This window comes from Pseudophryne corroboree, chromosome 4 (assembly GCF_028390025.1).
Source record: "Pseudophryne corroboree isolate aPseCor3 chromosome 4, aPseCor3.hap2, whole genome shotgun sequence".
NCBI classification, from domain to species: domain Eukaryota; kingdom Metazoa; phylum Chordata; class Amphibia; order Anura; family Myobatrachidae; genus Pseudophryne; species Pseudophryne corroboree.
In genome coordinates this window covers 778,876,586-778,899,230 of record NC_086447.1, presented here as the reverse complement: position 1 = coordinate 778,899,230, position 22,645 = coordinate 778,876,586, and the positions used below count along the sequence as shown (strand labels likewise).

Here is a 22,645-nt window from a genome sequence, read left to right as displayed (position 1 = left end):
AGTTACCCAACGAGCCACTGTGTACTTGGAAGCCGGCCAATCTCGTTTGGACGCATCAATTAAAAACCAACAATGCATCCGTACGACGGATAGAATCCGTACGAGATAAATAAATCCGTAAGGCCCTAAGCACATCTAAGAGAGCCAAATGCATAAATATATATATATGAAAGATATAGGAAGGATAGACCAATACTGTCAGATACAGATTGTGTCTATCCTGTACCTTCTCACTGCCGACTTCTTAGAAACAGGAATCCAGCCCCAGTGACCGAAGTGTGGTGACCTCCAGCGGCAGAATAGAGTGGGAACTCTAGCTAACCCCACTCTAGTAGTATCTGTCACCTGTACACAGGGACTAGGCACTCCAAGTAATAAAATAAGAAAATACCTAACTAAAATCTTCAGAGAGACAAAAATCTGTGTCTATACTCCACAGGCATGAAACTGAGGTGCTGGCTAGGCAGGAAGGAGATGGGAGGGGTTAGAGGGGGGAGGAGTCAGGTTTTAATAGTCCTGTGCCAAACTCCACAACCACACACCTCTAACCCACAAGATACGGCGCAACGTCCCCCAAATGGATGAAAGAGAAATAACAAATCTCTGACTCCCATCCCATAGGCCTCACACAGTGTATCAGCCACCAGCAAGCGTGGAGAAAGTTATGTATGAATGGCTTTCCTCATAGCGTGGGGTCTTGCTTCATCTTAACCTGAAGTAGATAGGGTATCAGTTATGTTAATGTGCTTTTGCCATCAGAAAGTAACGTTTATAAAATAACGTTCATAATGTTCATAAAAGTATATCGTATAATTTGTATGATTTTTCAAATCAAGTACATTTTTAAATGTTCGTTAGTCCCTTCCCCCAATTATTTTAACACTTCCGCACAGATTTATTAATTGCCGACAACCTTCTTATGGTTTCTCTAAAAAAATATATATTTGCAATTCCTGTTACAGGTGGAGTCTCCCATATCCTTTGATTTCTGGTGATTTAATGTACACAACCTGTTAAATGCACAAAATTATTAGAAACATTGTATACAATTATCTTCAGGCTGTGTGTATAAGGTGTATAGAAAAATAAATGCTTTCTGTGTTTAGACTTGCATCCCATCCCCTGGATAGCTCATTGTGATATGTAAATGTTCCGAAATACAAAAAAATCCGATATCCAAAATACTTCATTTTTGCTATGGGAAACTCTCTTTGATTTTCCTCTAACCAAGCATGTTATGTATACAGTGTTAGCAAAATATCCGGCACCGCTGTGTTGTATAAACTAAGGACTCGTGTATCTCTCCCGGCAGGTGAGCTTGATGCTTTCTTTCCCAGCCGTACAGTGCCAGGACTTTTCAGGGTACAGCTTGGGCACTGGTGACCTTCATCTTTTTCACCTGGTCACCATGGCACATATCTTCCAGATAATTATCACATCATGCCCAGGTAAATGCTTTTCTCTCTAGGGAATACAGTATGATTAGACCGGAGTTATTGTTCTTTGAATTTGTGTGTAAACTGCGCATTTTAGTAATCCAGGTGAAGGACATTTATGGGTTATCAGATACCCTTTACTGAGCTCACTCAGGACCATTTCTTGTAGACCCCAAGATCAGAACTGGTTCTCCATTTTCAAGAGCTGACAAACCTCTCGACCATCGTGGTCTGCGCTCCTTGGGCAGAACGCCATGGGTCGTTGGTGGCCCAGGGTTTTTTTTTTTAAATTCAACAATTTTTATTATAATTTTTAATTACTTTCATTACGACAAAAAACAACATTAAAGCATTGCTGTTGGTAACATTACTTTAGCAACATTTAACAGAACATTATATCTCACATTAGCGCATTTGGACTTTACTGGCATACACAGCTGTGCAATACACAAATATAAACTTTAAATGTGAGCGAACATTGCCTTCCAGGGGTGTTGATTAAGTATGACACCACACATAGATTACGCTGTATATTCATACCAGATACAGAGACTAGTAGCCTAAATATAAATTATATTATTTATTATTTCTGTGCAAACAATATATCCATTTCTTTATCTTCAGTATCTAGCGACATAAAATACTATACTAAGATGAACCCAATCCAGCACTTCGGGGCATGGTGATGTGAGCATCCTTAACATATGGTGAAGATAGCCACCTATCCCATATTTCATCAAATTTGGAGATGGCTTTCCTGGATATGTAGACGAATTTTTCATGTGCCACTATAGTATTCACTAGGGCACAGGTTCTCAAACTCGGTCCTCAGGACCCCACACAGTGCATGTTTTGCAGGTCTCCTCACAGAATCACAAGTGAAATACTTAGCTCCACCTGTGGACCTTTTAAAATGTGTCAGTGAGTAATTAATACACCTGTGCACTTGCTGGGTTACCTGCAAAACATGCACTGTGTGGGGTCCTGAGGACCGAGTTTGAGAACCCCTGCACTAGGGAAATCCATGAATCAATATCTGGGCCTGTAGGGGCCATCCACGAGCGGGCTATAGAGACTAGGTTAATAACATAACGTCTGGAGGGGGCATCCAGCAACTCCTCATCCAACACTTCCAAGATACATACAAGCGGGGACAGCGCATCTGCAGGTATTCCAGTGTAAATTAAAATCTTAAGTACATCCTGCCAGAATGCGTTAACTATCTGGCAGGACCAGAGCATGTGCCAAAAAGTGCCCACTGCTATAGCACACTTGGGGCATTTAGAGTCCGATCTTCCTCCGAATCTCAAATACCTCTCAGGAGTAATATAGACTGTGTAAAACAAAAAGATGTACCTGTTGATATCCAACAGTTGTGGTCGCCAGTCTAGAGGCACCCAGTGCACCCCCCCCCCCCCCCAATATCATCTGCAATGGGCCCCAGATCACCCTCCCATTTAGATTTAAGAAAAGGAAGGGCCACAACATGGTAGGCATGGAGCAGAGCCGAATAAAATATTGAAATAGTACAATTTTGGGTATTAAAAAATAGTTCACGAAAGGGTGTGTCCTGGAGCATCAGGGGGGCAGCCGCAAATTGAGTGTGACATGCTTGGCGAAGTTGTAAATATCGATAAAAATAAAAGGTAGGAACATTATAATCCTCCTGGAATTGTTGGAAAGACTTAAATATACCCATGTGATATAATTGTCCAAGAGATTGTATCCCATGACGGTGCCAGACTTCCCCAACCTGCAACGAAGCAAGCTCAGTAAGGGTACGCGTGTACGCCAAGGGTGTTTCCGGGTCCCAACCCTCTCCTTGTAATAATCTTTGTGTCTGTCTCCAAACTAGAACTGCCTGTTTAATAAATGGCAGTTTAAGGAGGGTCACATTGTCACTCAACAGTAGTTGTATTGGGGTATAGTGGTGGTCATTTTCATACAGAATTCGGGAAGTCAATTCATCCCTACCAGGATCAAATAACCACTTACTGATATGTAACAATTGTGCCGCTAGGTAATACAAACTAAATTTAGGGAGGACTAGGCCCCCAGAGTCCCGCGGGCGGGTGAGGGTGTCCAACTTTATTCTGACCCAGCAACTAGACCGTACAATAAACGATAAAAGGCCATCAATTTTCGTAAAGGTTTTTAATGGGAGATAAACAGGAGAGTCTTGCAGTGCATATAGCAATTTAGGCAGGGCGACCATTTTTACTAAATTAATTATACCTGTTACAGTAAGAGGTAGCGTCCCCCATACCGCAAAACGGGAATGCAAATAGTCTATATGAGGTTTTATATTTAAGGAGAAATATTGAGAGGGATTGTTTGTGACCCAGATACCCAAATACTTAAATGAGTCTACCCAGCGTAGAGGGAGGGCCACGAGAGGGACACTAGGACAAGCACCGCGAAAGGGCAGGATGCAAGACTTATCCCAATTGATGGACAAACCAGAGTATCTGCCAAAGGTATCAATAATACTCAACACGTATGGCATGGTATTGCAATATTCTGATATAAACAGCAGGATATAATCTACGTATAGAGCGATTTGTCCGTGAGATGGCCCACCCGAAAGCCCCCCACCCGTGGGTCCAAACACGCTAATGGCTCCACTGCCAAGGCAAAAAGGGTAGGGGATAATGGCCAGCCCTGCCTTGTACCCCTGGCCAGGTAACCGTTTACCGATACCCTGGCTGAGGGAGTTGATTACAGTAACTTGACCCATTGTATAAAGCATGGTCCTATGCCGAATCGGTCCATAGATTCCCACAAGAACATCCACTCCACAGAATCAAAAGCTTTAGCAGCATCAAGAGACACTATAATAGAGGTGCCAGCGTCCTCGCGAGAGCCTTGAAGATGCGTAAACAAACGCCTTAGGTTAGTTAGAGTGGACCGCCCCGCCACAAAACCAGTCTGATCTATATGGATAATTTGAACTATAACAGAGTTCAACCTAAGTGCCAGGACCTTAGCTAAGATCTTGATGTCAGTAGATAGTAGCGAGATAGGTCTGTACGAATCTGCTTTCTCCGGGTCTTTATCCGGTTTTAAAAGCACTATTATCAAAGCCTCAGTCCTAGAATCAGGCAGCAATCCGAATTCCAACAAGTCATTGAACAGAGTAAGCAATTTGGGGCCATAAAAGTCTGTGTTTTTTATAGAGCTCAATAGGTATCCTATCTAGCCCTGGTGCCTTACCTCCAGGAAACATTTTAATGGCCGTGTCAATCTCCGTCAATGACAAAGGGAAATCTAGGAATTCAGCCTCATTAGAGAGTGAGGGAAGCGGAATACCGTCGAGATAGTCATTTATTTCAGTCAAATTGGCTGATAATCTCGTACTATGCAGGCTTTTATAGTAAGTGACAAATTGGGCCACTATTTCAGGGGTTTTCACATATGTTACATCATCATCCCTGCGTAGGGTAAGTACAGTGTTAGAAGTTTTATCTGATGCCGCTAAGTGCGCCAGATAAGTACCAGGTCTATTGCCTGTGGCATAGTATGAATGTTGGGCATACAGTAAATGGTATTTGGCTTTATCAGACAAACAATCTACCAGGTTTCTTTAGATGATACCAGCCCATCCTGTAAATATTGTATTTCTAGGGACCTGCATGAAGCCTCCAACTCCAATTCTTGGCGTTTATAATCAGCTCTTAGTGGCAACCTCTCTAATTAAAGAACCACATATAAATGCTTTAAATGCGTCCCACAGGATTGTTGGGCCAGCAGTACCCCCGCTCAGCTCCAGGAACTCCCGCCAGGCTAGTACAAGCTCCGCTCCAGTGCTGTTGGTGGCCCAGGTTTGCCAAGCTGCTCCCTGATCATCCCCACCCATTGTCTCATCTGGAAAAGGCTACTTTCAGTAGGCTTGTCTTTCAGACAGATGTTCATTCTTAGGTGATCCTTTTTTAAGGGCTTGAAGGTGGCCTTTCGACATCTCATTGCCTTTCTGCAGAAGCATAAATGGATTTTTTTTTTTTATACTAACCATTAAATCCCTTTCTTCAAGTCATCCAAACGGGATGTAGTTATGTGACCAGCGGTCATGGCTACATCCTGAACCCTCTAAATCCCGACAGTCGACATGCCGACTAGCAGGGACTATTTAACACTCGTGGGTGTCCACGACACCATAGAGTGGGAATAGAACCGAACCCGCAAGGGGCTTCTTTGCGCTCGCAAGGAATACACTAGTTCAACGATACCAAGGATAAACAAAGACGGTGACATAATGGTCCAGACCATCATGGTTCACATCATGGATGTTATCTCGCCACCTCAAACTTAATATTTCCAAAACAGAGTTAATTATATTTTCACCGCCCAATAGTAGTTATTAACTTGATATTTCTGTCACTGTTGAGAACTTGACAATCAATCCTACTACACAAGCTTTCTGCCTAGGTGTCATCCTTAACTCAACTGTCCTTTGCTCCCCAAATTTAATCTGTCTCAAAAACATGTTACATGTATCTAAAAAGCATATCCAAAATACGTCCATACCTTACACAAGACACTGCAAAATCTGTAATCCATGTTTTCATTATGTTCTACATATATTATTGCAATAGTCTTCTTACTGGTCTTCCCAAAAAGAGACTCTCACCACTACAATCCATTCTGAATGCAGCTGCGAGGCTAATCTTCCTCGCTAGATGTTCATCGTCTGCAGATCCACTCTGCCAGTCCCTCCACTGGTTACCAGTATTCTACCGTATTCAATCTAAAAATAAGATTTTACTCACCGGTAAATCTATTTCTCGTAGTCCGTAGTGGATGCTGGGAACTCCGTAAGGACCATGGGGAATAGCGGGCTCCGAAGGAGGCTGGGCACTCTAGAAAGATTTATGACTACCTGGTGTGCACTGGCTCCTCCCACTATGACCCTCCTCCAAGCCTCAGTTAGGACACTGTGCCCGGACGAGCTGACATAATAAGGAAGGATTTTGAATCCCGGATAAGACTCATACTAGCCACACCAATCACACCGTACAACTCGTGATACTATATCCAGTTTGACAGTATGAAAACAACTGAGCCTCTCAACAGATGGCTCAACAATAACCCTTTAGTTATCAATAACCATTTACAAGTATTGCAGACAATCCGCACTTGGGATGGGCGCCCAGCATCCACTACGGACTACGAGAAATAGATTTACCGGTGAGTAAAATCTTATTTTCTCTAACGTCCTAGTGGATGCTGGGAACTCCGTAAGGACCATGGGGATTATACCAAAGCTCCCAAACGGGCGGGAGAGTGCGGATGACTCTGCAGCACCGAATGAGAGAACTCAAGGTCCTCCTCAGCCAGGGTATCAAATTTTTTGAATTTTGCAAACGTGTTTGCACCTGACCAAGTAACAGCTCGGCAAAGTTGTAAAGCCGAGAACCCTCGGGCAGCCGCCCAAGATGAGCCCACCTTCGCAGTGGAATGGGCTTTCACTGATTTAGGATGCGGCAGTCCAGCCGCAGAATGCTCCTGCTGAATCGTGTCACAGATCCAGCGAGCGATAGTCTGCTTAGAAGCAGAAGCACCCAGCCTGTTGGGTGCATACAGGATAAATAGCGAGTCAATTTTCCTGACTCTAGCCGTCCTGGAAACATAATTTTTCAAAGCCCTGACTACGTCCAGTAACTTGGAATCCTCCAAGTCCCTAGCAGCCGCAGGCACCACAATAGGTTGGTTCAAGTGCAAAACTGATACCACCTTAGGGAGAAACTGGGGACGAGTCCTCAATTCTGCCCTATCCATATGGAAAATCAGATAAGGGCTTTTACATGACAAAGCCGCCAATTCTGACACACGCCTGGCCGAAACCAAGGCCAATAACATGACCACTTTCAACGTGAGATATTTTAGATCCACAGTTTTTAGTGGTTCAAACCAATGTGATTTTAAGAAACTCAACACCACGTTGAGATCCCAAGGTGCCACTGGAGGCACAACTGGGGGCTGAATATGCAGCACTCCTTTTACAATGTCTGAACTTCAGGTACTGAAGCTAATTTTTTCTGGAAGAAAATCGACAGAGCCGAGATCTGTATCTTAATGGAGCCTAATTTTAGGCTCATAGACACTCCTGCTTGTAGGAAATGCAGAAATCGACCTAGTTGAAATTCCTCTGTTGGGGCCTTTTTGGCCTCACCAAGCAACATATTTCCGCCATATGCGGTGATAATGTTTTGCAGTAACATCTTTCCTGGCTTGAATCAGCGTAGGAATGACTTCCTCCGGAATGCCCTTTTCCTTTACGATCCGGCGTTCAACCGCCATGCCATCAAAACGTAGCCGCGGTAAGTCTTGGAACAGACAGGGCCCCTGCTGCAGCAGGTCCTGTCTGAGCGGCAGAGGCCATGGGTCCTCTGATATATAGTTTCTTGAAGTTCTGGGTACCAGGCTCTTCTTGGCCAATCCGGAACCACGAGTATCGTTCTTACTCCTCGACTTCTTATTATTCTCAGTACCTTTGGTATGAGAGGCAGAGGGGGGAACACATAAACCGACTGGTACACCCACGGTGTTACCAGAGCGTCCACAGCTATCGCCTGAAGGTCCCTTGACCTGGCGCAATATCTTTTATAGCTTTTTTGTTGAGGCGGGACGCCTTCATGTCCACCTGTGGCCTTTCCCAATGGTGTACAATCCTTTGGAAGACTTCTGGATGAAGTCCCCACACTCTCGGGTGGAAGTCGTGTCTGCTGAGAAGATCTGCTTCCCAGTTGTCCACTCCGGGAATGAACACTGCTGACAGTGCTAACACATGATTTTCCGCCCATCGGAGAATCCTTGTGGCTTCTGCCATCGCCATCCTGCTTCTTGTGCCGCCCTGTTGGTTTACATGGGCGACTGCCGTGATGTTGCCTGATTGGATCAGGACCGGCTGGTTTTGAAGCAGAGGCCTTGCCTGACTCAGGGCATTGTAAATGGCCCTCTGTTCCAGTTATGTAGGGAAGTCACCTGACTTGACCAAAGTCCCTGGAAGGTTCTTCCCTGTGTGACTGCCCCCCAGCCTCAAAGGCTGGCATCCATGGTCACTAGGACCTAGTCCTGTATGTCGAACCTGCGGCCCTCTTGAAGATGGGCACTCTGCAGCCACTACAGTAGAGATACCCTGGTCCTTGGATACAGGGTTATCAGCCTAATGCATCTGAAGATGCGACCCGGACCACTTGTCTAACAGGTCCCCCTGAAAAGTTCTTGCATGGAACCTGCCGAATGGGATTGCTTCGTAGGAAGCTATCATTTTTCCCAGGACTCGCGTGCAATGATGCACCGATATCTGTTTTTGGCTTCAGGAGGTCTCTGACTAGAGATGACAGCTCCTTGGCTTTCTCCTCCTGGAGAAACACTTATTTCTGGTCTGTGTCCAGAACCATCCCCAGGAACAGTAGACGTGTCGTAGGAACCAGCTGTGACTCTGGACTGTTTAGAATCCAACCTTGCTGTTGTAGCACTTTCCAAAATAGTGCTACCCCGACTAGCAACTGCTCCTTGGACCTCGCCCTTATAAGGAGATTGTCCAAGTACGGGATAATTAAAAACTCCCCTTTTCGAAGGAGTATCCTCATTCCGGCCATTACCATGGTAACACCCTCGGTGCCATGTACAGTCCAAACGGCAGAGTCTGGATTTGGTAATGGTAATCCTGTACCACAATCTGAGGTACTCCTGGCGAGGATAGTAAATAGGGACATGCAGGTAAGCATCCTTGATGTTCCGGGATACCATGTAATCCCCCTCGTCCAGGCTTGCAATAACCGCCCTGAGCGATTCCATCTTGAACTTGAATTTTTTATGTATGTGTTCAAGGATTTTAAATATAAAAAAGGGTCACACCGAACCATGCGGTTTCGGTACCCCAAAACCGTGTGGAATAGTAACCCCGTCCTTGTTGGAGTAGGGGCACCTTAAGTATTACCTGCTGGGAATACAGCTTATTAATTGCCTCTAGCACAGCCTCCCTGCCTGAGGGAGTTGTCGGCAAGGCATATTTGAGGAAACGGCGGGGGGAAGACATATCGAATTCCAGCTTGTACCCCTGAAATACTACTTGAATGAAACAGGGATCTACCTGTGAGCGAGCCCACTGATCGCTGAAATTTTTGAGACGGCCCCCCACCGTACCTGGCTACACCTGTGGAGCCCCCGCGTCATGCTGTGGACTCAGAGGAAGCGAGAGAAGAATTATGATTCTGGGAACAGGCTGACTGGTGCAGCTTTTTCCCTCTTCCCTTGTCTCTGTACAGAAAGGAAGCGCCTTTGACCCGCTTGCTTTTCTGAAGCCGAAAGGACTGTACCTGATAATACAGTGCTTTCTTAGTCTGTGAGGAAAATTGAGGTAAAAATATTTCTTTCCAGCTGTTGCTGCGGATACGAGGTCCCAGAGACCATCCCCAAATAATTCCTCACCCTTATAAGGCAGAATCTCTATGCGCCTTTTAAAAGGCAGCATCACCTGTCCAGTGACAGGTCTCTAATACCCTCCTGACAGAATGGACATTACATTCATTTTGGATGCCAGCCGGTAAAATATCCCTCTGTGCATCCCTCATATATAAGACGACGTCTTTAATATGTTCTCATTTGACAGGGTCACCGACCACGCTGCAGCAGCACGCTCTGCAGGTATCAGTCTAGTACCTGAGTGTGTAAATACAGACTTCAGGATAGCCTCCTGCTTTTTATCAACAGGTACCTTCAAAGTGGCCGTTCCTAAAACGGCAGTGCCAAACCTATTTTGACAACCGTGTGAGCGCCTTATCCACCCTAGGGGATATCTCCCAGCGTAACTTATCCTCTGGCGGGAAAAGGTACGCCATCAGTAACTTTTTAGAAATTACCAGTTTCTTATCAGGGGGAACCCACGCTTTTCACACACTTCATTCATTCATCTGATGGGGGAACAAAACACTGCCTGCTTTTTCTCCCCAAACATAAAAACCCATTTTTAGAGGTTAATGTCAGAAATGTGTAACACATTTTTTATTGCCGGGATCAAGTCACGGATGTTCCTAGTGGATTGTGTATATGTCTCAACCTTGTCGACACTGGAGTCAGACTCCGTGTCGACATCTGTGTCTGCCATCTGAATGAGCGGGCGTTTTTGAGCCCCTGATGGCCTTTGAGACGCCTGGGCAGGCACGGGCTGAGAAGCCGGCTGTCCCATAGCTGTTACGTCATCCAGCCTTTTATGTAAGGAGTTGACACTGTCGGTTAATACCTTTTACCTAACCATCCACCCTGGTGTCGGCCCCACAGGGGGCGACATCACATTTATCGGCATCTGCTCCGTCACTATATAAGCCTCCTCCTCAAACATGTCGACACAGCTGTACCGACACACCGCACACACACAGGGAATGCTCTGACTGAGGACAGGACCCACAAAGCCCTTTGGGGAGACAGAGAGAGAGTATGCCAGCACACACCAGAGCGCTATATAATGTGGGGATTAACACTATAACTGAGTGAATTTTCCCCCATAGCTGCTTGTATATACAATATTGCGCCTACATTTAGTGCCCCCCCCCTCTCTTTTTAACCCTTTGAGCCTGAAAACTACAGGGGAGAGCCTGGGGAGCTTTCTTCCAGTTGCACTGTGAAGAGAAAATGGCGCCAGTGTGTCTGAGGGAGATAGCTCCGCCCCTTTTCCGCAGCCTATTCTCCCGCATTTTTATGGATTCTGGCAGGGGTTAAAATACATCCATATAGCCCTGGGGGTTATATGTGATGTATGTTTGCCAGCCAAGGTGTTTTTATTGCTGCTCAGGGCGCCCCCCCCAAGCGCCCTGCACCCTCAGTGACCGGAGTGTGAAGTGTGCTGAGGAGCAATGGCGCACAGCTGCAGTGCTGTGCGCTACCTTGGTGAAGACAGGATGTCTTCTGCCGCCGATTTTCCGGACCTCTTCTTGCTTCTGGCTCTGTAAGGGGGACGGCGGCGCGGCTCCGGGACCGAACACCAAGGACTGGGCCTGCGGTCGATCCCTCTGGAGCTAATGGTGTCCAGTAGCCTAAGAAGCCCAATCCGGCTGCAAGCAGGCGAGTTCGCTTCTTCTCCCCTTAGTCCCTCGCTGCAGTGAGCCTGTTGCCAGCAGGTCTCACTGAAAATAAAAAACCTAATTCTATACTTTCTTTCTAGAGGCTCAGGAGAGCCCCTAGTGTGCATCCAACCTCGGCCGGGCACAAGATCTAACTGAGGCTTGGAGGAGGGTCATAGTGGGAGGAGCCAGTGCACACCAGGTAGTCATAAATCTTTCTAGAGTGCCCAGCCTCCTTCGGAGCCCGCTATTCCCCATGGTCCTTACGGAGTTCCCAGCATCCACTAGGACGTTAGAGAAATACTTTTACTCACACACAAGGCAATAAACCAAACTACACCAATGTGCATCTCTTCGCTTATCTCAAAATATCTCCCAACCCGACCTCTCCGCTTTTCACTAGATCCACAGCTCTCATCCACACTCCTCATTCGCTCCCAGGCACCTACTCTGTGGAATGCCCTATCACGCACAATAAGACTCTCCTCTAGTCTCCAAACCTTGAAACGTTCCCTGAAAACTCAACTCTAAAGTGTAACAAATTCCGGAACTGCTCACATAACCTTCATAAGCTTTACTATACAATTACATCCTCACTGTACAGTCCACACATATCCTCAAAAATGTTCTCTCTTTTCACTTTCCCATCCTCCTGACCCCAGGCCAACATTGCTATGTAGCCATATCGTGTATCCAACGAAGAACCTTTGCAATCTGGTGGACAGTTATGCAGTAGATGGCATTGGTACACAAGGATAGGTGCTAAGTTCCCTATAGATTGTAAAGTTGCGAGCAGGGCCTTCCTGCCTCTATGACTGTTATTACCCAGTTTTGTTTTACCATTGTTGTTTCCAATTGTAAAGTGGAACAGAATTTGCGGAGCTATGTAAGAAACTGTTCATAAATAAATGAAAAATAAGTACTAGCCAAACAAACTTATATATATCATCAGTCTGAATGCTCAGCAGCTATAATTTAGTTGCAGGTTTGTAAAAGTTGGATACCCTGACTAAAGAAAGTCCTTCATAGTGTGAGCACACAGCAAGCGGACAAATGCTGTTAACACATTAGACACACAGATGTAACTTTTCAATGCAATTGTATGATACTATTTACACCACTACAGTATACCCCCCCCTCCCCTTTTGTCTTTACTTTTTACTAAGACGTCTGCTGATCTCTGTCTAAATATATCTTTACATATATATCTCTACATATATTGTCCCTTTATTTGCGTATCAGTGAAATGAAAGAGAAACATAGCTCATATTTTGTGTTGCTCTGTTAATACATACTGTGGCTACATATTCAGGGAAGGACCCTGTGTATTTACTCAAAAATGTTGTTTATTTATTTTTTATGTTATTTTTTGCAGATGAAGATGGAATGGACCAAGAAAGCTCAGAAGAGGAACATGATGTGTTATCTCTGTATAGGATGATCTGCCAGTGCACTGGAAGGTGAGCGACATTCTGTTACTTCATTGCAAAACTGATTTGGGGTATTTCCTATGACATAATAGTTTGACAGCCAAAGTTTATTTCTTATGTTTTATGTGAAGGTGGGAGTGAGGCAGTGTAACTTTAGTGTCATGAATGTTACATGGTCTAGTGCAGGCCTGGCCAACCTGTGGCTCTTCAGCTGTTGTGAAAATACAAGTCCCATCATGCCTTGCCACAGTTTTGCTATTAGGGAATGATAAAACTGTGGCAGGGCATGCTGGGATGTGTAGTTTCACTACATCTGGAGAGCCACAGGTTGGCCAGGCCTGGTCTAGTGCATCTGATGGGAAATAGTATCATGTAAAAGCTTCTTACTGATTACAGACAGGATTGTGTGTAGTGTATCGGAAGGTATCACGTGTTAGTAACAGAAAGCGATACAAGGACCATTGGGAGTATGATTAAAGGGGGTACACACGTAGAGATGTGTGCTGAGCAATCTATTGCAGACCGCTCAGCACACTTCTCTCCCCCCGCTCTGCACAGCGCAATGTGTGCTGAGGGGGGAGGGCGGGGGGGGGGGGGGGGACGCTCACTTCACACAGCGGTGAAGTGAGCGACCTTACCAGATTGGCACAATCTAGTACCGGCAATAGCGATGCGTGGGACCGTGCATCGCTATCGCTATGGGCATACACACGGAGAGATCCGTGCTTATTTTCTAAGCAGTCTAGTCAGATTGCTTAGAAATGAAGCACGGATCTCTCCTTTACTCTACAGTTTGGGATATTTGACAACTTTGTGCTGGTGCTGTAATCTCATAATGTGATATAATGCTTCTAGACTAAAGTCAGGTGCACATTCCTGAAATTGAAGGCCATTTAAGAGAGCCCAGAAATATGCGCACTTTCTTCTACTGTAATGATTTGAAGTCATTAAAGTTCCCTTATCTGTTTCTGTGACCTTACAGCACAATGAAGAAGTGGCCTTCTGGCTGGCATCTTTACAGAGCAATAAAAGTTGCTATTCTTCCCTTCCTGAGATGTTCAGCTCTGTTTTTCCATTACCTGAATGGTGTCCCCGCACCAGCTGAATTGCCAGGTATGCTAATGAATTTACACCATATTATGCATTTAATTTATTGTGAAATCACCAGTCTGTGCAGATTACCCACACATGATACATAGGGGCATATGCAATTCTGGACAATGTTTTTGCCCCTGCTAGTTAGTGCAGTAACAGCTGCACTTAATGGCAGCACAGACTTGCACAATTTTGCTTGCCGCCCCATAGGGCTTCATACAAAATTGTGCAAATTTTGGGGGGAAATGAGTCACGAGTGGTGAGGGATGCGGTGTCTTTGTTAGCTTTTTAATGCCCCTGCAATGGCAACCCGCATCCTTCACCCGCTATTAGATTCCCCCGATAGTGTGTTTAAACACTTTCTAGGGTATCCAGTTAGCCCCGTCAATTTTACAGCCGCAAAAAACAAGCTAATTTAAATTTTTTAGCCCAATGGTGAGTATTGGGCTATCCCCTTGCTAGCCTGTTTTTTTCGTCCGAAAAGTTCCCATTTTTGGCGATGACACATGGGATCCGGGATAAGTACCTCATTCCATGTGTTATCGCAGCTCTGAAGGGCTGCTTATCATGGATTAGGCTTCGGGTGCCGGAGGTATCACAGGATAACATGCCGGCATCTGGGCTAATAGGACAGCCCCAGGGGAATACATTAGCAGCAGTAAATTACCCCTTTATATCCACATTGTTTATGTAACATAGAATCTGCCATATTCAGTAACGTATAAGGCAGTGGTTTCCAAACTTTTTTGAATCACGGCGCCCTAGAATATCAGAATTTTTTTCACGGCACCCCTAGGCCAAATATTTCTTATTGAGAAATTTAGAAAGAAATATTACATTAAGTAGATTGCGTTTATATGTCATCCTTAGGGTCAGTTGTGTGGTGAGGGACAAGATTTGCTTCTGTTTGGCCACATATTTTATGACTGGCAGCCACCAGCACTGGTTTTGCCTATTCTATTGACCATGAATAATTTGAATTGGTCCTGGACCACCAACCCAGGGCACCCCTGCAAGTGTCCCGAGGCACCCAAGGGAGCCACGGCACACAGTTTGGGAACCTCTGGTATAAGGAACAACTACGCAAACTAACAGGCTATGAATCTAAAACACATTCCATGTTTCTTAGGGTGTGTACACACGGTGAGATATTTTCTTTCGATTTTGACTATATAGTCAAAATTGCAAGAAAAGTTAGTGCAGATCGCAAGGTGAAAGTCACCTTGCGATCCCGATTCGATCCCGATGCGCGGTCCCGCCAGGTCGGCATCGCAAGAAAAGATAGACCGTGCAGGCAAGTCAATCCTTGCTAGATCGGTGTACTATCTAGTTCATCTCACATGTCAATGACATCTCACATAAGCCAAAATCGTAAGCACACATAGTCCATATCTCAAGAAAAGTTAGTAAAAATCTGTGCTATCTGGGCTCTGGGGAGTTCAAGGGAAATCGCAAGTGAAAATCGGGCATAGCAAGGATCTCACCGTGTGTACACACTCTTATTTCCATCATGAGTATCTTCTAACTCCACAGTGTCTGTTTTATAGAGGGGTACATGGGATTACAGGTACATTATAAAATGAGTTTTCTTTTTGTACTTTTAGTGAGTGGATTGAGCCAGATTGATCATCTTTGCAGTTATCTGTCGCTGCCAACCAATTTAATCAGCCTTTTTCAGGAAAATCCCCATGTGACGGATACACTCATAAATAGGTAATCACAAACTTGGTGTACAAAGCAAGACTGGAATATTTCAAATTTATGGGTTTATTATATAATCCAATAAACTTTAGCAAGGATTGTTGACCGGGACCCTACATGTCTGACTTTTCCCCTTGCCTTGCTATCTGAATTCAGACCTCTATTTTCTGTTGTCATTTTTTTCTTTAAACTCTATTTGTCAACTCAAGATAATAGAGTATATCGTAATGGGACATAGGGGGGGATTTAGACATGATCGCTGCTGTGCGTTTTCGCACTCGGTGGGGGGGGGGTGATGTAGTAACTGCGTATGCACCGCAATTGGCACGCGCGTCTGACAGCAACAAAGGGCATTGCCGGTCAGCGACGGGATGGTGCAAAAAATCCGATCACACAGGTGTTCGCAAGGTGATTTGACAGGAGGAAGCCGTTTGTTGGTGGTAACTGACCATTTATTGGGAGTGTCCAGAAAAATGCAGGCGTGTCCAAGCGTTTTCAGGGAGGGTGTCTGATGTCAGCTCTGGCCCCGATCAGCCCGTTCTCCTCGCACTGTAGGAGTAAGTCCTGGGCTGCGCAGAGACTGCACACACTGGATATTTGCAGCTCTGCGTACACATGGGATCGCACACTTGCACTGTGAATTTACACTCCCCCTGGAAGTGGCGACTATCCGAACGCAGGACGGCAAAGTTTGCAGCCCAGCGTTCAGGTCTGAATCACCCCCATAGAAACAATACAATAGATCTTATTTAGTAAAAGAACACTCTGAACATGAGTGAGTACAATGCAACATAATGGAAAACAAAGCATTTGGACAATGATTGATTTGTCAACTACAGCATGGGGGTGGGGTATGGATCTGATGCAGAGGTGCACGCAATGCCAATTTTGTACACGGTTTAGTGTTATTTATTTTTGCCACTGCAAATGTGCCGCAGTTTTCTTGCGATAGCAGTCATAGAAAGGAGTGACAGGTAGCCAGAGTTTGGGGGAGTGGCTAGAAAAAGGCAGGCATGTTTAGACCATTTCCTGGGCATGTTGAAGTGTTGCACTGTAGATTTGTTGGCAGCAGGAGAGGGCCAGGCATCTCTGGTGAGACGCTCAGCCTGATACAGCATTTACTTGCTCAGAGGTCCATTGTGCGACGATGTTTGCACTTTTGTAAGTGAGTGGTGGATGTGAGACACTAGTAGTTGGCGTCTCTGTACACAACACAGCAGCTGAGTCATTAGCACATTTGTGCACTAACACTGTGAACACGATCACAGCAGAGCAAGCCATTGCGTGCATCTCTGGGTAAGGCCCTTTTATGAGTAACTGTTTTGGGGCAGAGAGGATTGGGTGGAACAGTAGCTGTAAAGTATATTGCGAGAAGAGACAATAACCAGGCATCTCATTGGGCGATCAAGCAGCTGCGCATAGTAATACAGTGTATGCAGATTCAGAGATAAGGGGTGGACTGATCTACCAGGCAAGGTTTCCAAGCGTTTAGGGCAGTGATGGCTAACCTTGACACTCCAGCTGTTGTTTAACTACACATCCCAGCATGCCCTGCTACAGTTTTGCTATTTGGCCATGCTAAAACTGATGCAGGGCATGCTGGGATGTGTAGTTCAACAACAGCTAAAGTGTCAAGGTTAGCCATCACTGGTTTAGGGGCAAGGCACTAATAGGAACCAAGAATGCTTCTGGCCTTTCCTGAAAAACCATGGGGCCCAAACCTGCACAAAGAGCCGGCCTTTGGCATGGAGGTAGAAGATGATTTCTTCCAAATTTTGAATGAAGTTTAAGCTGTCTCACTAGTTGGGAATTGTAATTTTAGCTGTGTCTATGTGTTTATGGAACTTGGCATGGCCAGACCCTGTAGCAAAACACCAGAAGCCCCTGCTGCATGCTCAGAAGCTGAGCAGTCGCCCTCAGGAGGGTGAGATGGCATTGCTCAGGGCACCATAGCAGCCGCAGCTCCTGCAGTGATCGTAGTTCTGCCACCGCCGCTTTTCTGTAGAACAAGGGAGCGTTTTACTTTTAGTTTTGTCTCAAATGGCGTATCCTACATTTTAGGCCAAATTGACATTCTGCAGTCCTATATTAATGCACATGATAAGTGTATTTAAGATCAAATTAATTGATTAGTATTCGCTCTTTGAAATGGTTTTATCTAATTATATTTGTGTTTTTTTGTGTTAGTTGGTGTAAACACAAAGAAGTGAAAAGATATCTGAATAGTGAACTGACAGCCATCAGGTAACCTGCCGCTACATTGTAATTATCAGTGCTTGTGCTGGTGCAGGGGATCATTGTTTAGCAAGCAAGTTGTATGCATGTAGCAGGGGACAAATAATGTAAGACTACCCAATACATTATAATATTAATATTTTACTGATTGGCAGATGCTGCGTAAAATGTGGTTAAAAGCAGACTTTAAAAATGTGTGTTTTGACACTTTATTTTTTTAAAGAAATATAAAATGTAACACTGCTGGTATGGTTTTATATGGTAGTGTCTTATTGGTTACAACAGATAGGCATCTCGTGGTGCTCCAGCTGCTGTGAAACTACAAATCCGAAGATGCCCTGCCACTGTTTGGCCTGCTTTTATAGTAAAACTGTGGCAGGGCATGCTGTGATGTGTAGTGCCGGTTGCCTACCCCTGGTTTATTATATGTTTACATGTTATTTATGCCATGTTTCCCTTCAAGCAAGCAAAATAGTCAATGGGGCAGAAGTATTAACCTGGAGAAGACATAAGGAAGTGATAAATCAGTGATATGTGCAAGGTGATAAATGCACCAGCCAATCAGCTCCAATATGTACATTAACAGTTAGGATCTGATTGGCTGCTGCCTTTATCACCATGCACATATCACTGGTTTATCACTTCCTTATACCTTCTCCAGGTTAATACATCTGCCCCTATGTGTACAGTATTTGAATATATATTTGTAAATATCTATAATAATTTGTGTTATAAATAAAACACTGTAATTATTTAATGAGTTGGGTTTGATGTAATGTGAAGTTTCCTCTCATCTGTTGTTCCTTTTATTCAGGTATCCACGAGAGTCCAACAAATTAATAGATCTCCCAGAGGACTACAGCAGTCTCATCAACCAAGCGTCAAATTTTTCGTATGTAGTAAAATGTTTAGCAAACCTATGTATTCTTGAGCGTTTACATGCCTGTGTTTCTGTGAGTGCCTACAATGAATATTGACTTAATATGTCTGTGTCTTTGATTCAGATGTCCTAAATCAGGTGGTGATAAAAGCAGAGCCCCCACTCTATGCCTGGTCTGTGGGGCTATGCTGTGCTCTCAGAGCTACTGCTGTCAGACCGACCTGGAGGGAGATGATGTGGGGGCTTGCACTGCACATACTTATACCTGTGGCTCAGGAATGGGGATCTTCCTCAGGTCAGTGTTCTCTCTACAGTAACACCGAATATTGAAATATTTTTACACAACAGTGTACAGCAGTAGCTCCATGCTCCATGTCCTATTTCCTGCATGTAGTCCTAATACTGTGCATTGAATCTCTGGTTTTTGGCAGCTCTTTGTGTATTGGAGTTGTATATGAGTCTTGTCTTATGCTTATTACATATAGCTATTTAAGCAATTAAGTTCAGAGGAAGCCATAATACTCTGATCCAGTAGGGGGCGTAAGAAAGTAACATCAGTGAACCATAGTTCTATCGCCACAAATCTTGTAACTGCAAAGGCTTTTGTCTAATGATTGACCTGAGACTACTACTATTATTATGGGGATGGTTTCCATTAAGAACTCCATTCAGCACTTAAGTTAAATGAGTTGATATGAAAAAAAAAATGCATTTAACATGGATGCGTCATTTGCCTGGTCCATGGTCCCCCGCAGCACTCCGTCCTTTGTTACCGCTCCCTTGTCTGGGGTCCATGCATCTCCCTTGTGAGCTTGCTGTTTACATTTAAAATCCGGATAAGTTTAGAATACATTTCACACTAGATTGCTACAGCTATCAGAGATCTACAATCAGAATATGACGAACAAAGGCATTACATTGTGGTTAGAGCAGGAGAAATATCCTGGAACGCATGAAAATAAAGCTGATTCATTGCTATCAATAGGGTGGGCCAGACAGGCAACTCCATATATTTGTGTTTAAATTGTTACTACTTTGGTGCCCCCAACCCACTTTCAGCACCTGCTGCTGCTGTGTGGGATTAGGATGTACACAGGTCATAAAATGTAATGAGATACTGTATATCATATAGTATAGATAATATACACCATATTGCAACATACAAAAAGAAGAAAAAAACATTTACCATGGCGTATAGTAGTGTATATGAGCACTGATAAAATATCTGAATGAAAATCAGTTGAATTAAAAGTATAGTATGAATAATGGGTAATATAATCCCATGTGGAAATAACAGTCTGTTAGTTCCACATTGGATTATAAAAGCGCTGAAAGTACTTTCTGGACTATTGAATTGAGTTGCTGTTTACTAGCATAATCTCTGGTAGAAAAGTAATATGGCTCTTACAGTCTGATAATCACAGGTGGCCACCTTGCAATGGGGAGCCGCCAACTGGCGTGTCCAGATGTTCCTGCAGGGTAGAGTCTTTTTCTGACTCTCCACTGGCTGGCAAATAAGGGGTAAATCCCACCAGAGTGGTTCTGTAGGTGCAGAGGGTATCCAAATAGATTGCACGGTAACCAGTGCAAAGGACTGACGCGTTTTACCTCTGTCAAACTCAGGGTATGTATTAGTATGTATTGACTCTTCTTGTGTTTCTACAGAGTTAGAGAGTGTCAAGTCCTCTTCTTGGCTGGTAAAACAAAGGGCTGTTTCTATGCTCCTCCTTATCTGGATGATTATGGAGAGACGGATCAAGGCCTGCGGTATGTCACAGTGTAACATAATAAACTCTACCATAGTAGTGCAGAGATGGAACTAGAACATTTTAGCACAATGAGATTACCTCTGTACACTGTCTGTACTAACAGCTGTTTTCCGGTTTCTGTAGACGCGGGAATCCTCTCCACCTCTGCAAAGAGCGTTTTAAAAAGATCCAGAAGCTGTGGCAGCAGCACAGTATCACAGAAGAAATAGGACACGCACAGGAAGCTAATCAGACGCTAGCTGGCATCGAATGGCAGCATTTATAATACTGGTGTATTTGGGGGATTATATACTTCTCTTTATTTTTTGTTAGCAGACCCATTTTCTAAAAACAAACATATTGTGACTCGTATATGGTTATTGTATAAACAATGCAGATCTTTAATTTATATATCATTGTTTAGTTAAATAAAACAGAATTTTCCTTACACACACTACAAACATCACGTCGGATTTCTTAGTTTGCATTTTCGCTGGGCTTCCAGTATATAGGGAGGGGAAACCAAGGCAGGTCATACAAGAAGGAGATGAAACACTCTTAAAGGGACATTATTATACAAATTGTCTATTTATTTCATTTGTTTCAAGGATAATCTAGTTTTTAATACTATTTAATGCAGATAAAATTATGTAAAAATAAATAAATAAATACATTTTTATTATTTTATTGTTGTAATGGAGCTGCAGTAGTTCTGTAGCTTTTCTCCTACAGCGTCGTTGGCAGTAGCTATATGATCATTAACTAAAGGGTAGTTTTGTATGACTCCGGTAGTATGGGCTAATTAACTAACTAGTGGTGCAAGATTCTTGTACAGACACAGCAGACCTGTCTACACATGAACCCTTTATTTTTGTACCCCCTGATTATAGGCCATTGCTTTAAGGTTCTAGTTTCCTTTTAATGCATTAATAAAGAGCCCCAATTTTCACGACATGCACTGAGACCCTGATTTTGGTGGGTGTATCTGCAAAAAGTAGCAGTTCCAAGATTTTATGCACCTTCCCTTACAACAGTCCTTTAGAACAATTGCTGAGTTTATATTAGAGAGCTAGGGAAGGGATACGGTCATTAGCTTGACCACTATTGGTCGACATGGAAAAAGGTCGACATGCGTTTTTTAAATTTATTCCCCATTTTTTGAACTTTTTCATACTTTACCATCCACGTGAACTACGACTGGGAATAGTAACCTTGCCTGAAGCTGCGAGGAGACACGGTGCACTAATTGGGGTTCCCCGTCACTTTACGAAGTAAATGACACCAAAAAAAGTTTTAAAAAAAAAAAACCTCATGTCAACCTTTTCCATGTAGACCTTGTTCATGTCGACCTAATTACCATGTCGACTTAGTGACCGTGTCGTCCAATAGTGGTCGACCTAATGACCCATCTCCCTAGGGAAGAGCTGCCTAAACACATGCAATACTCTGACAAGACTTTCAATACATTGACATGCTCCAGGTCTGCATAGGCATATTGCTTTGCATGGTTAATAAGTATTTTACTTTTAGATTACTACCAGTAATTCACATACATACATTCTGTTCAGTCTAGACCGGGACCACAATTTATTCTATAAAGATTATACCACAGCCAGGTAACCAGTGGTTATGGAACCAAGTCTCAGCATATTCTGCCATTCAGTTGGGATTTGTAGTACATCTGTAGAGACACATACTATTTCCCTGGGTTACACTGTCCTCTTCCTCAAACAAGAAAATAGATCTTATCCGTATAGATCCAAATAAGCAATTGTCTTTGCATATAAATTATGCTTGTGAAATAGTTCCATCTCTGCCCAAACTCTGAAATCCTTCTGCCTCTGCGGGTCTTTATATATAACTAAATTAGTACCTTTTGCATGTCAATTTACAGATATTTGCTAAAGCCAATAAGGAATAAACAATAGCTCTTGTATCCCCCAGGGAAGTAATGTTATTTTATGTGCTTTCTGAAATATTTACACTATATGAGTATTGTCACCTGTGTGACCCATTGGCTGTTGAATCTTAGGCAGAAGTTGTCCCTGAAGTTATTTCT

General features: G+C 43.9%; 1 protein-coding gene across 4 annotated transcripts in view; it reads left to right on the top strand.

Annotated features, from left to right (window-relative positions):
* The window catches only part of UBR2 (ubiquitin protein ligase E3 component n-recognin 2), a 278,406-nt gene extending 257,359 nt beyond the window's left edge, over positions 1-21,047 (top strand). For all 4 annotated transcript variants that reach the window (XM_063918297.1, XM_063918298.1, XM_063918296.1 and 1 more), the window contains exons 39-47: positions 1,313-1,448; positions 12,873-12,957; positions 13,910-14,040; positions 15,627-15,735; positions 17,911-17,967; positions 18,773-18,850; positions 18,963-19,133; positions 20,504-20,605; positions 20,731-21,047. In XM_063918297.1, coding sequence (XP_063774367.1) covers positions 1,313-1,448; positions 12,873-12,957; positions 13,910-14,040; positions 15,627-15,735; positions 17,911-17,967; positions 18,773-18,850; positions 18,963-19,133; positions 20,504-20,605; positions 20,731-20,872 — 1,011 coding nt within the window. In that variant the 3' untranslated portion in view covers positions 20,873-21,047. The remainder of the gene's footprint in view (positions 1-1,312; positions 1,449-12,872; positions 12,958-13,909; positions 14,041-15,626; positions 15,736-17,910; positions 17,968-18,772; positions 18,851-18,962; positions 19,134-20,503; positions 20,606-20,730) is intronic.
* The last annotated feature ends 1,598 nt before the right edge of the window (positions 21,048-22,645 follow it).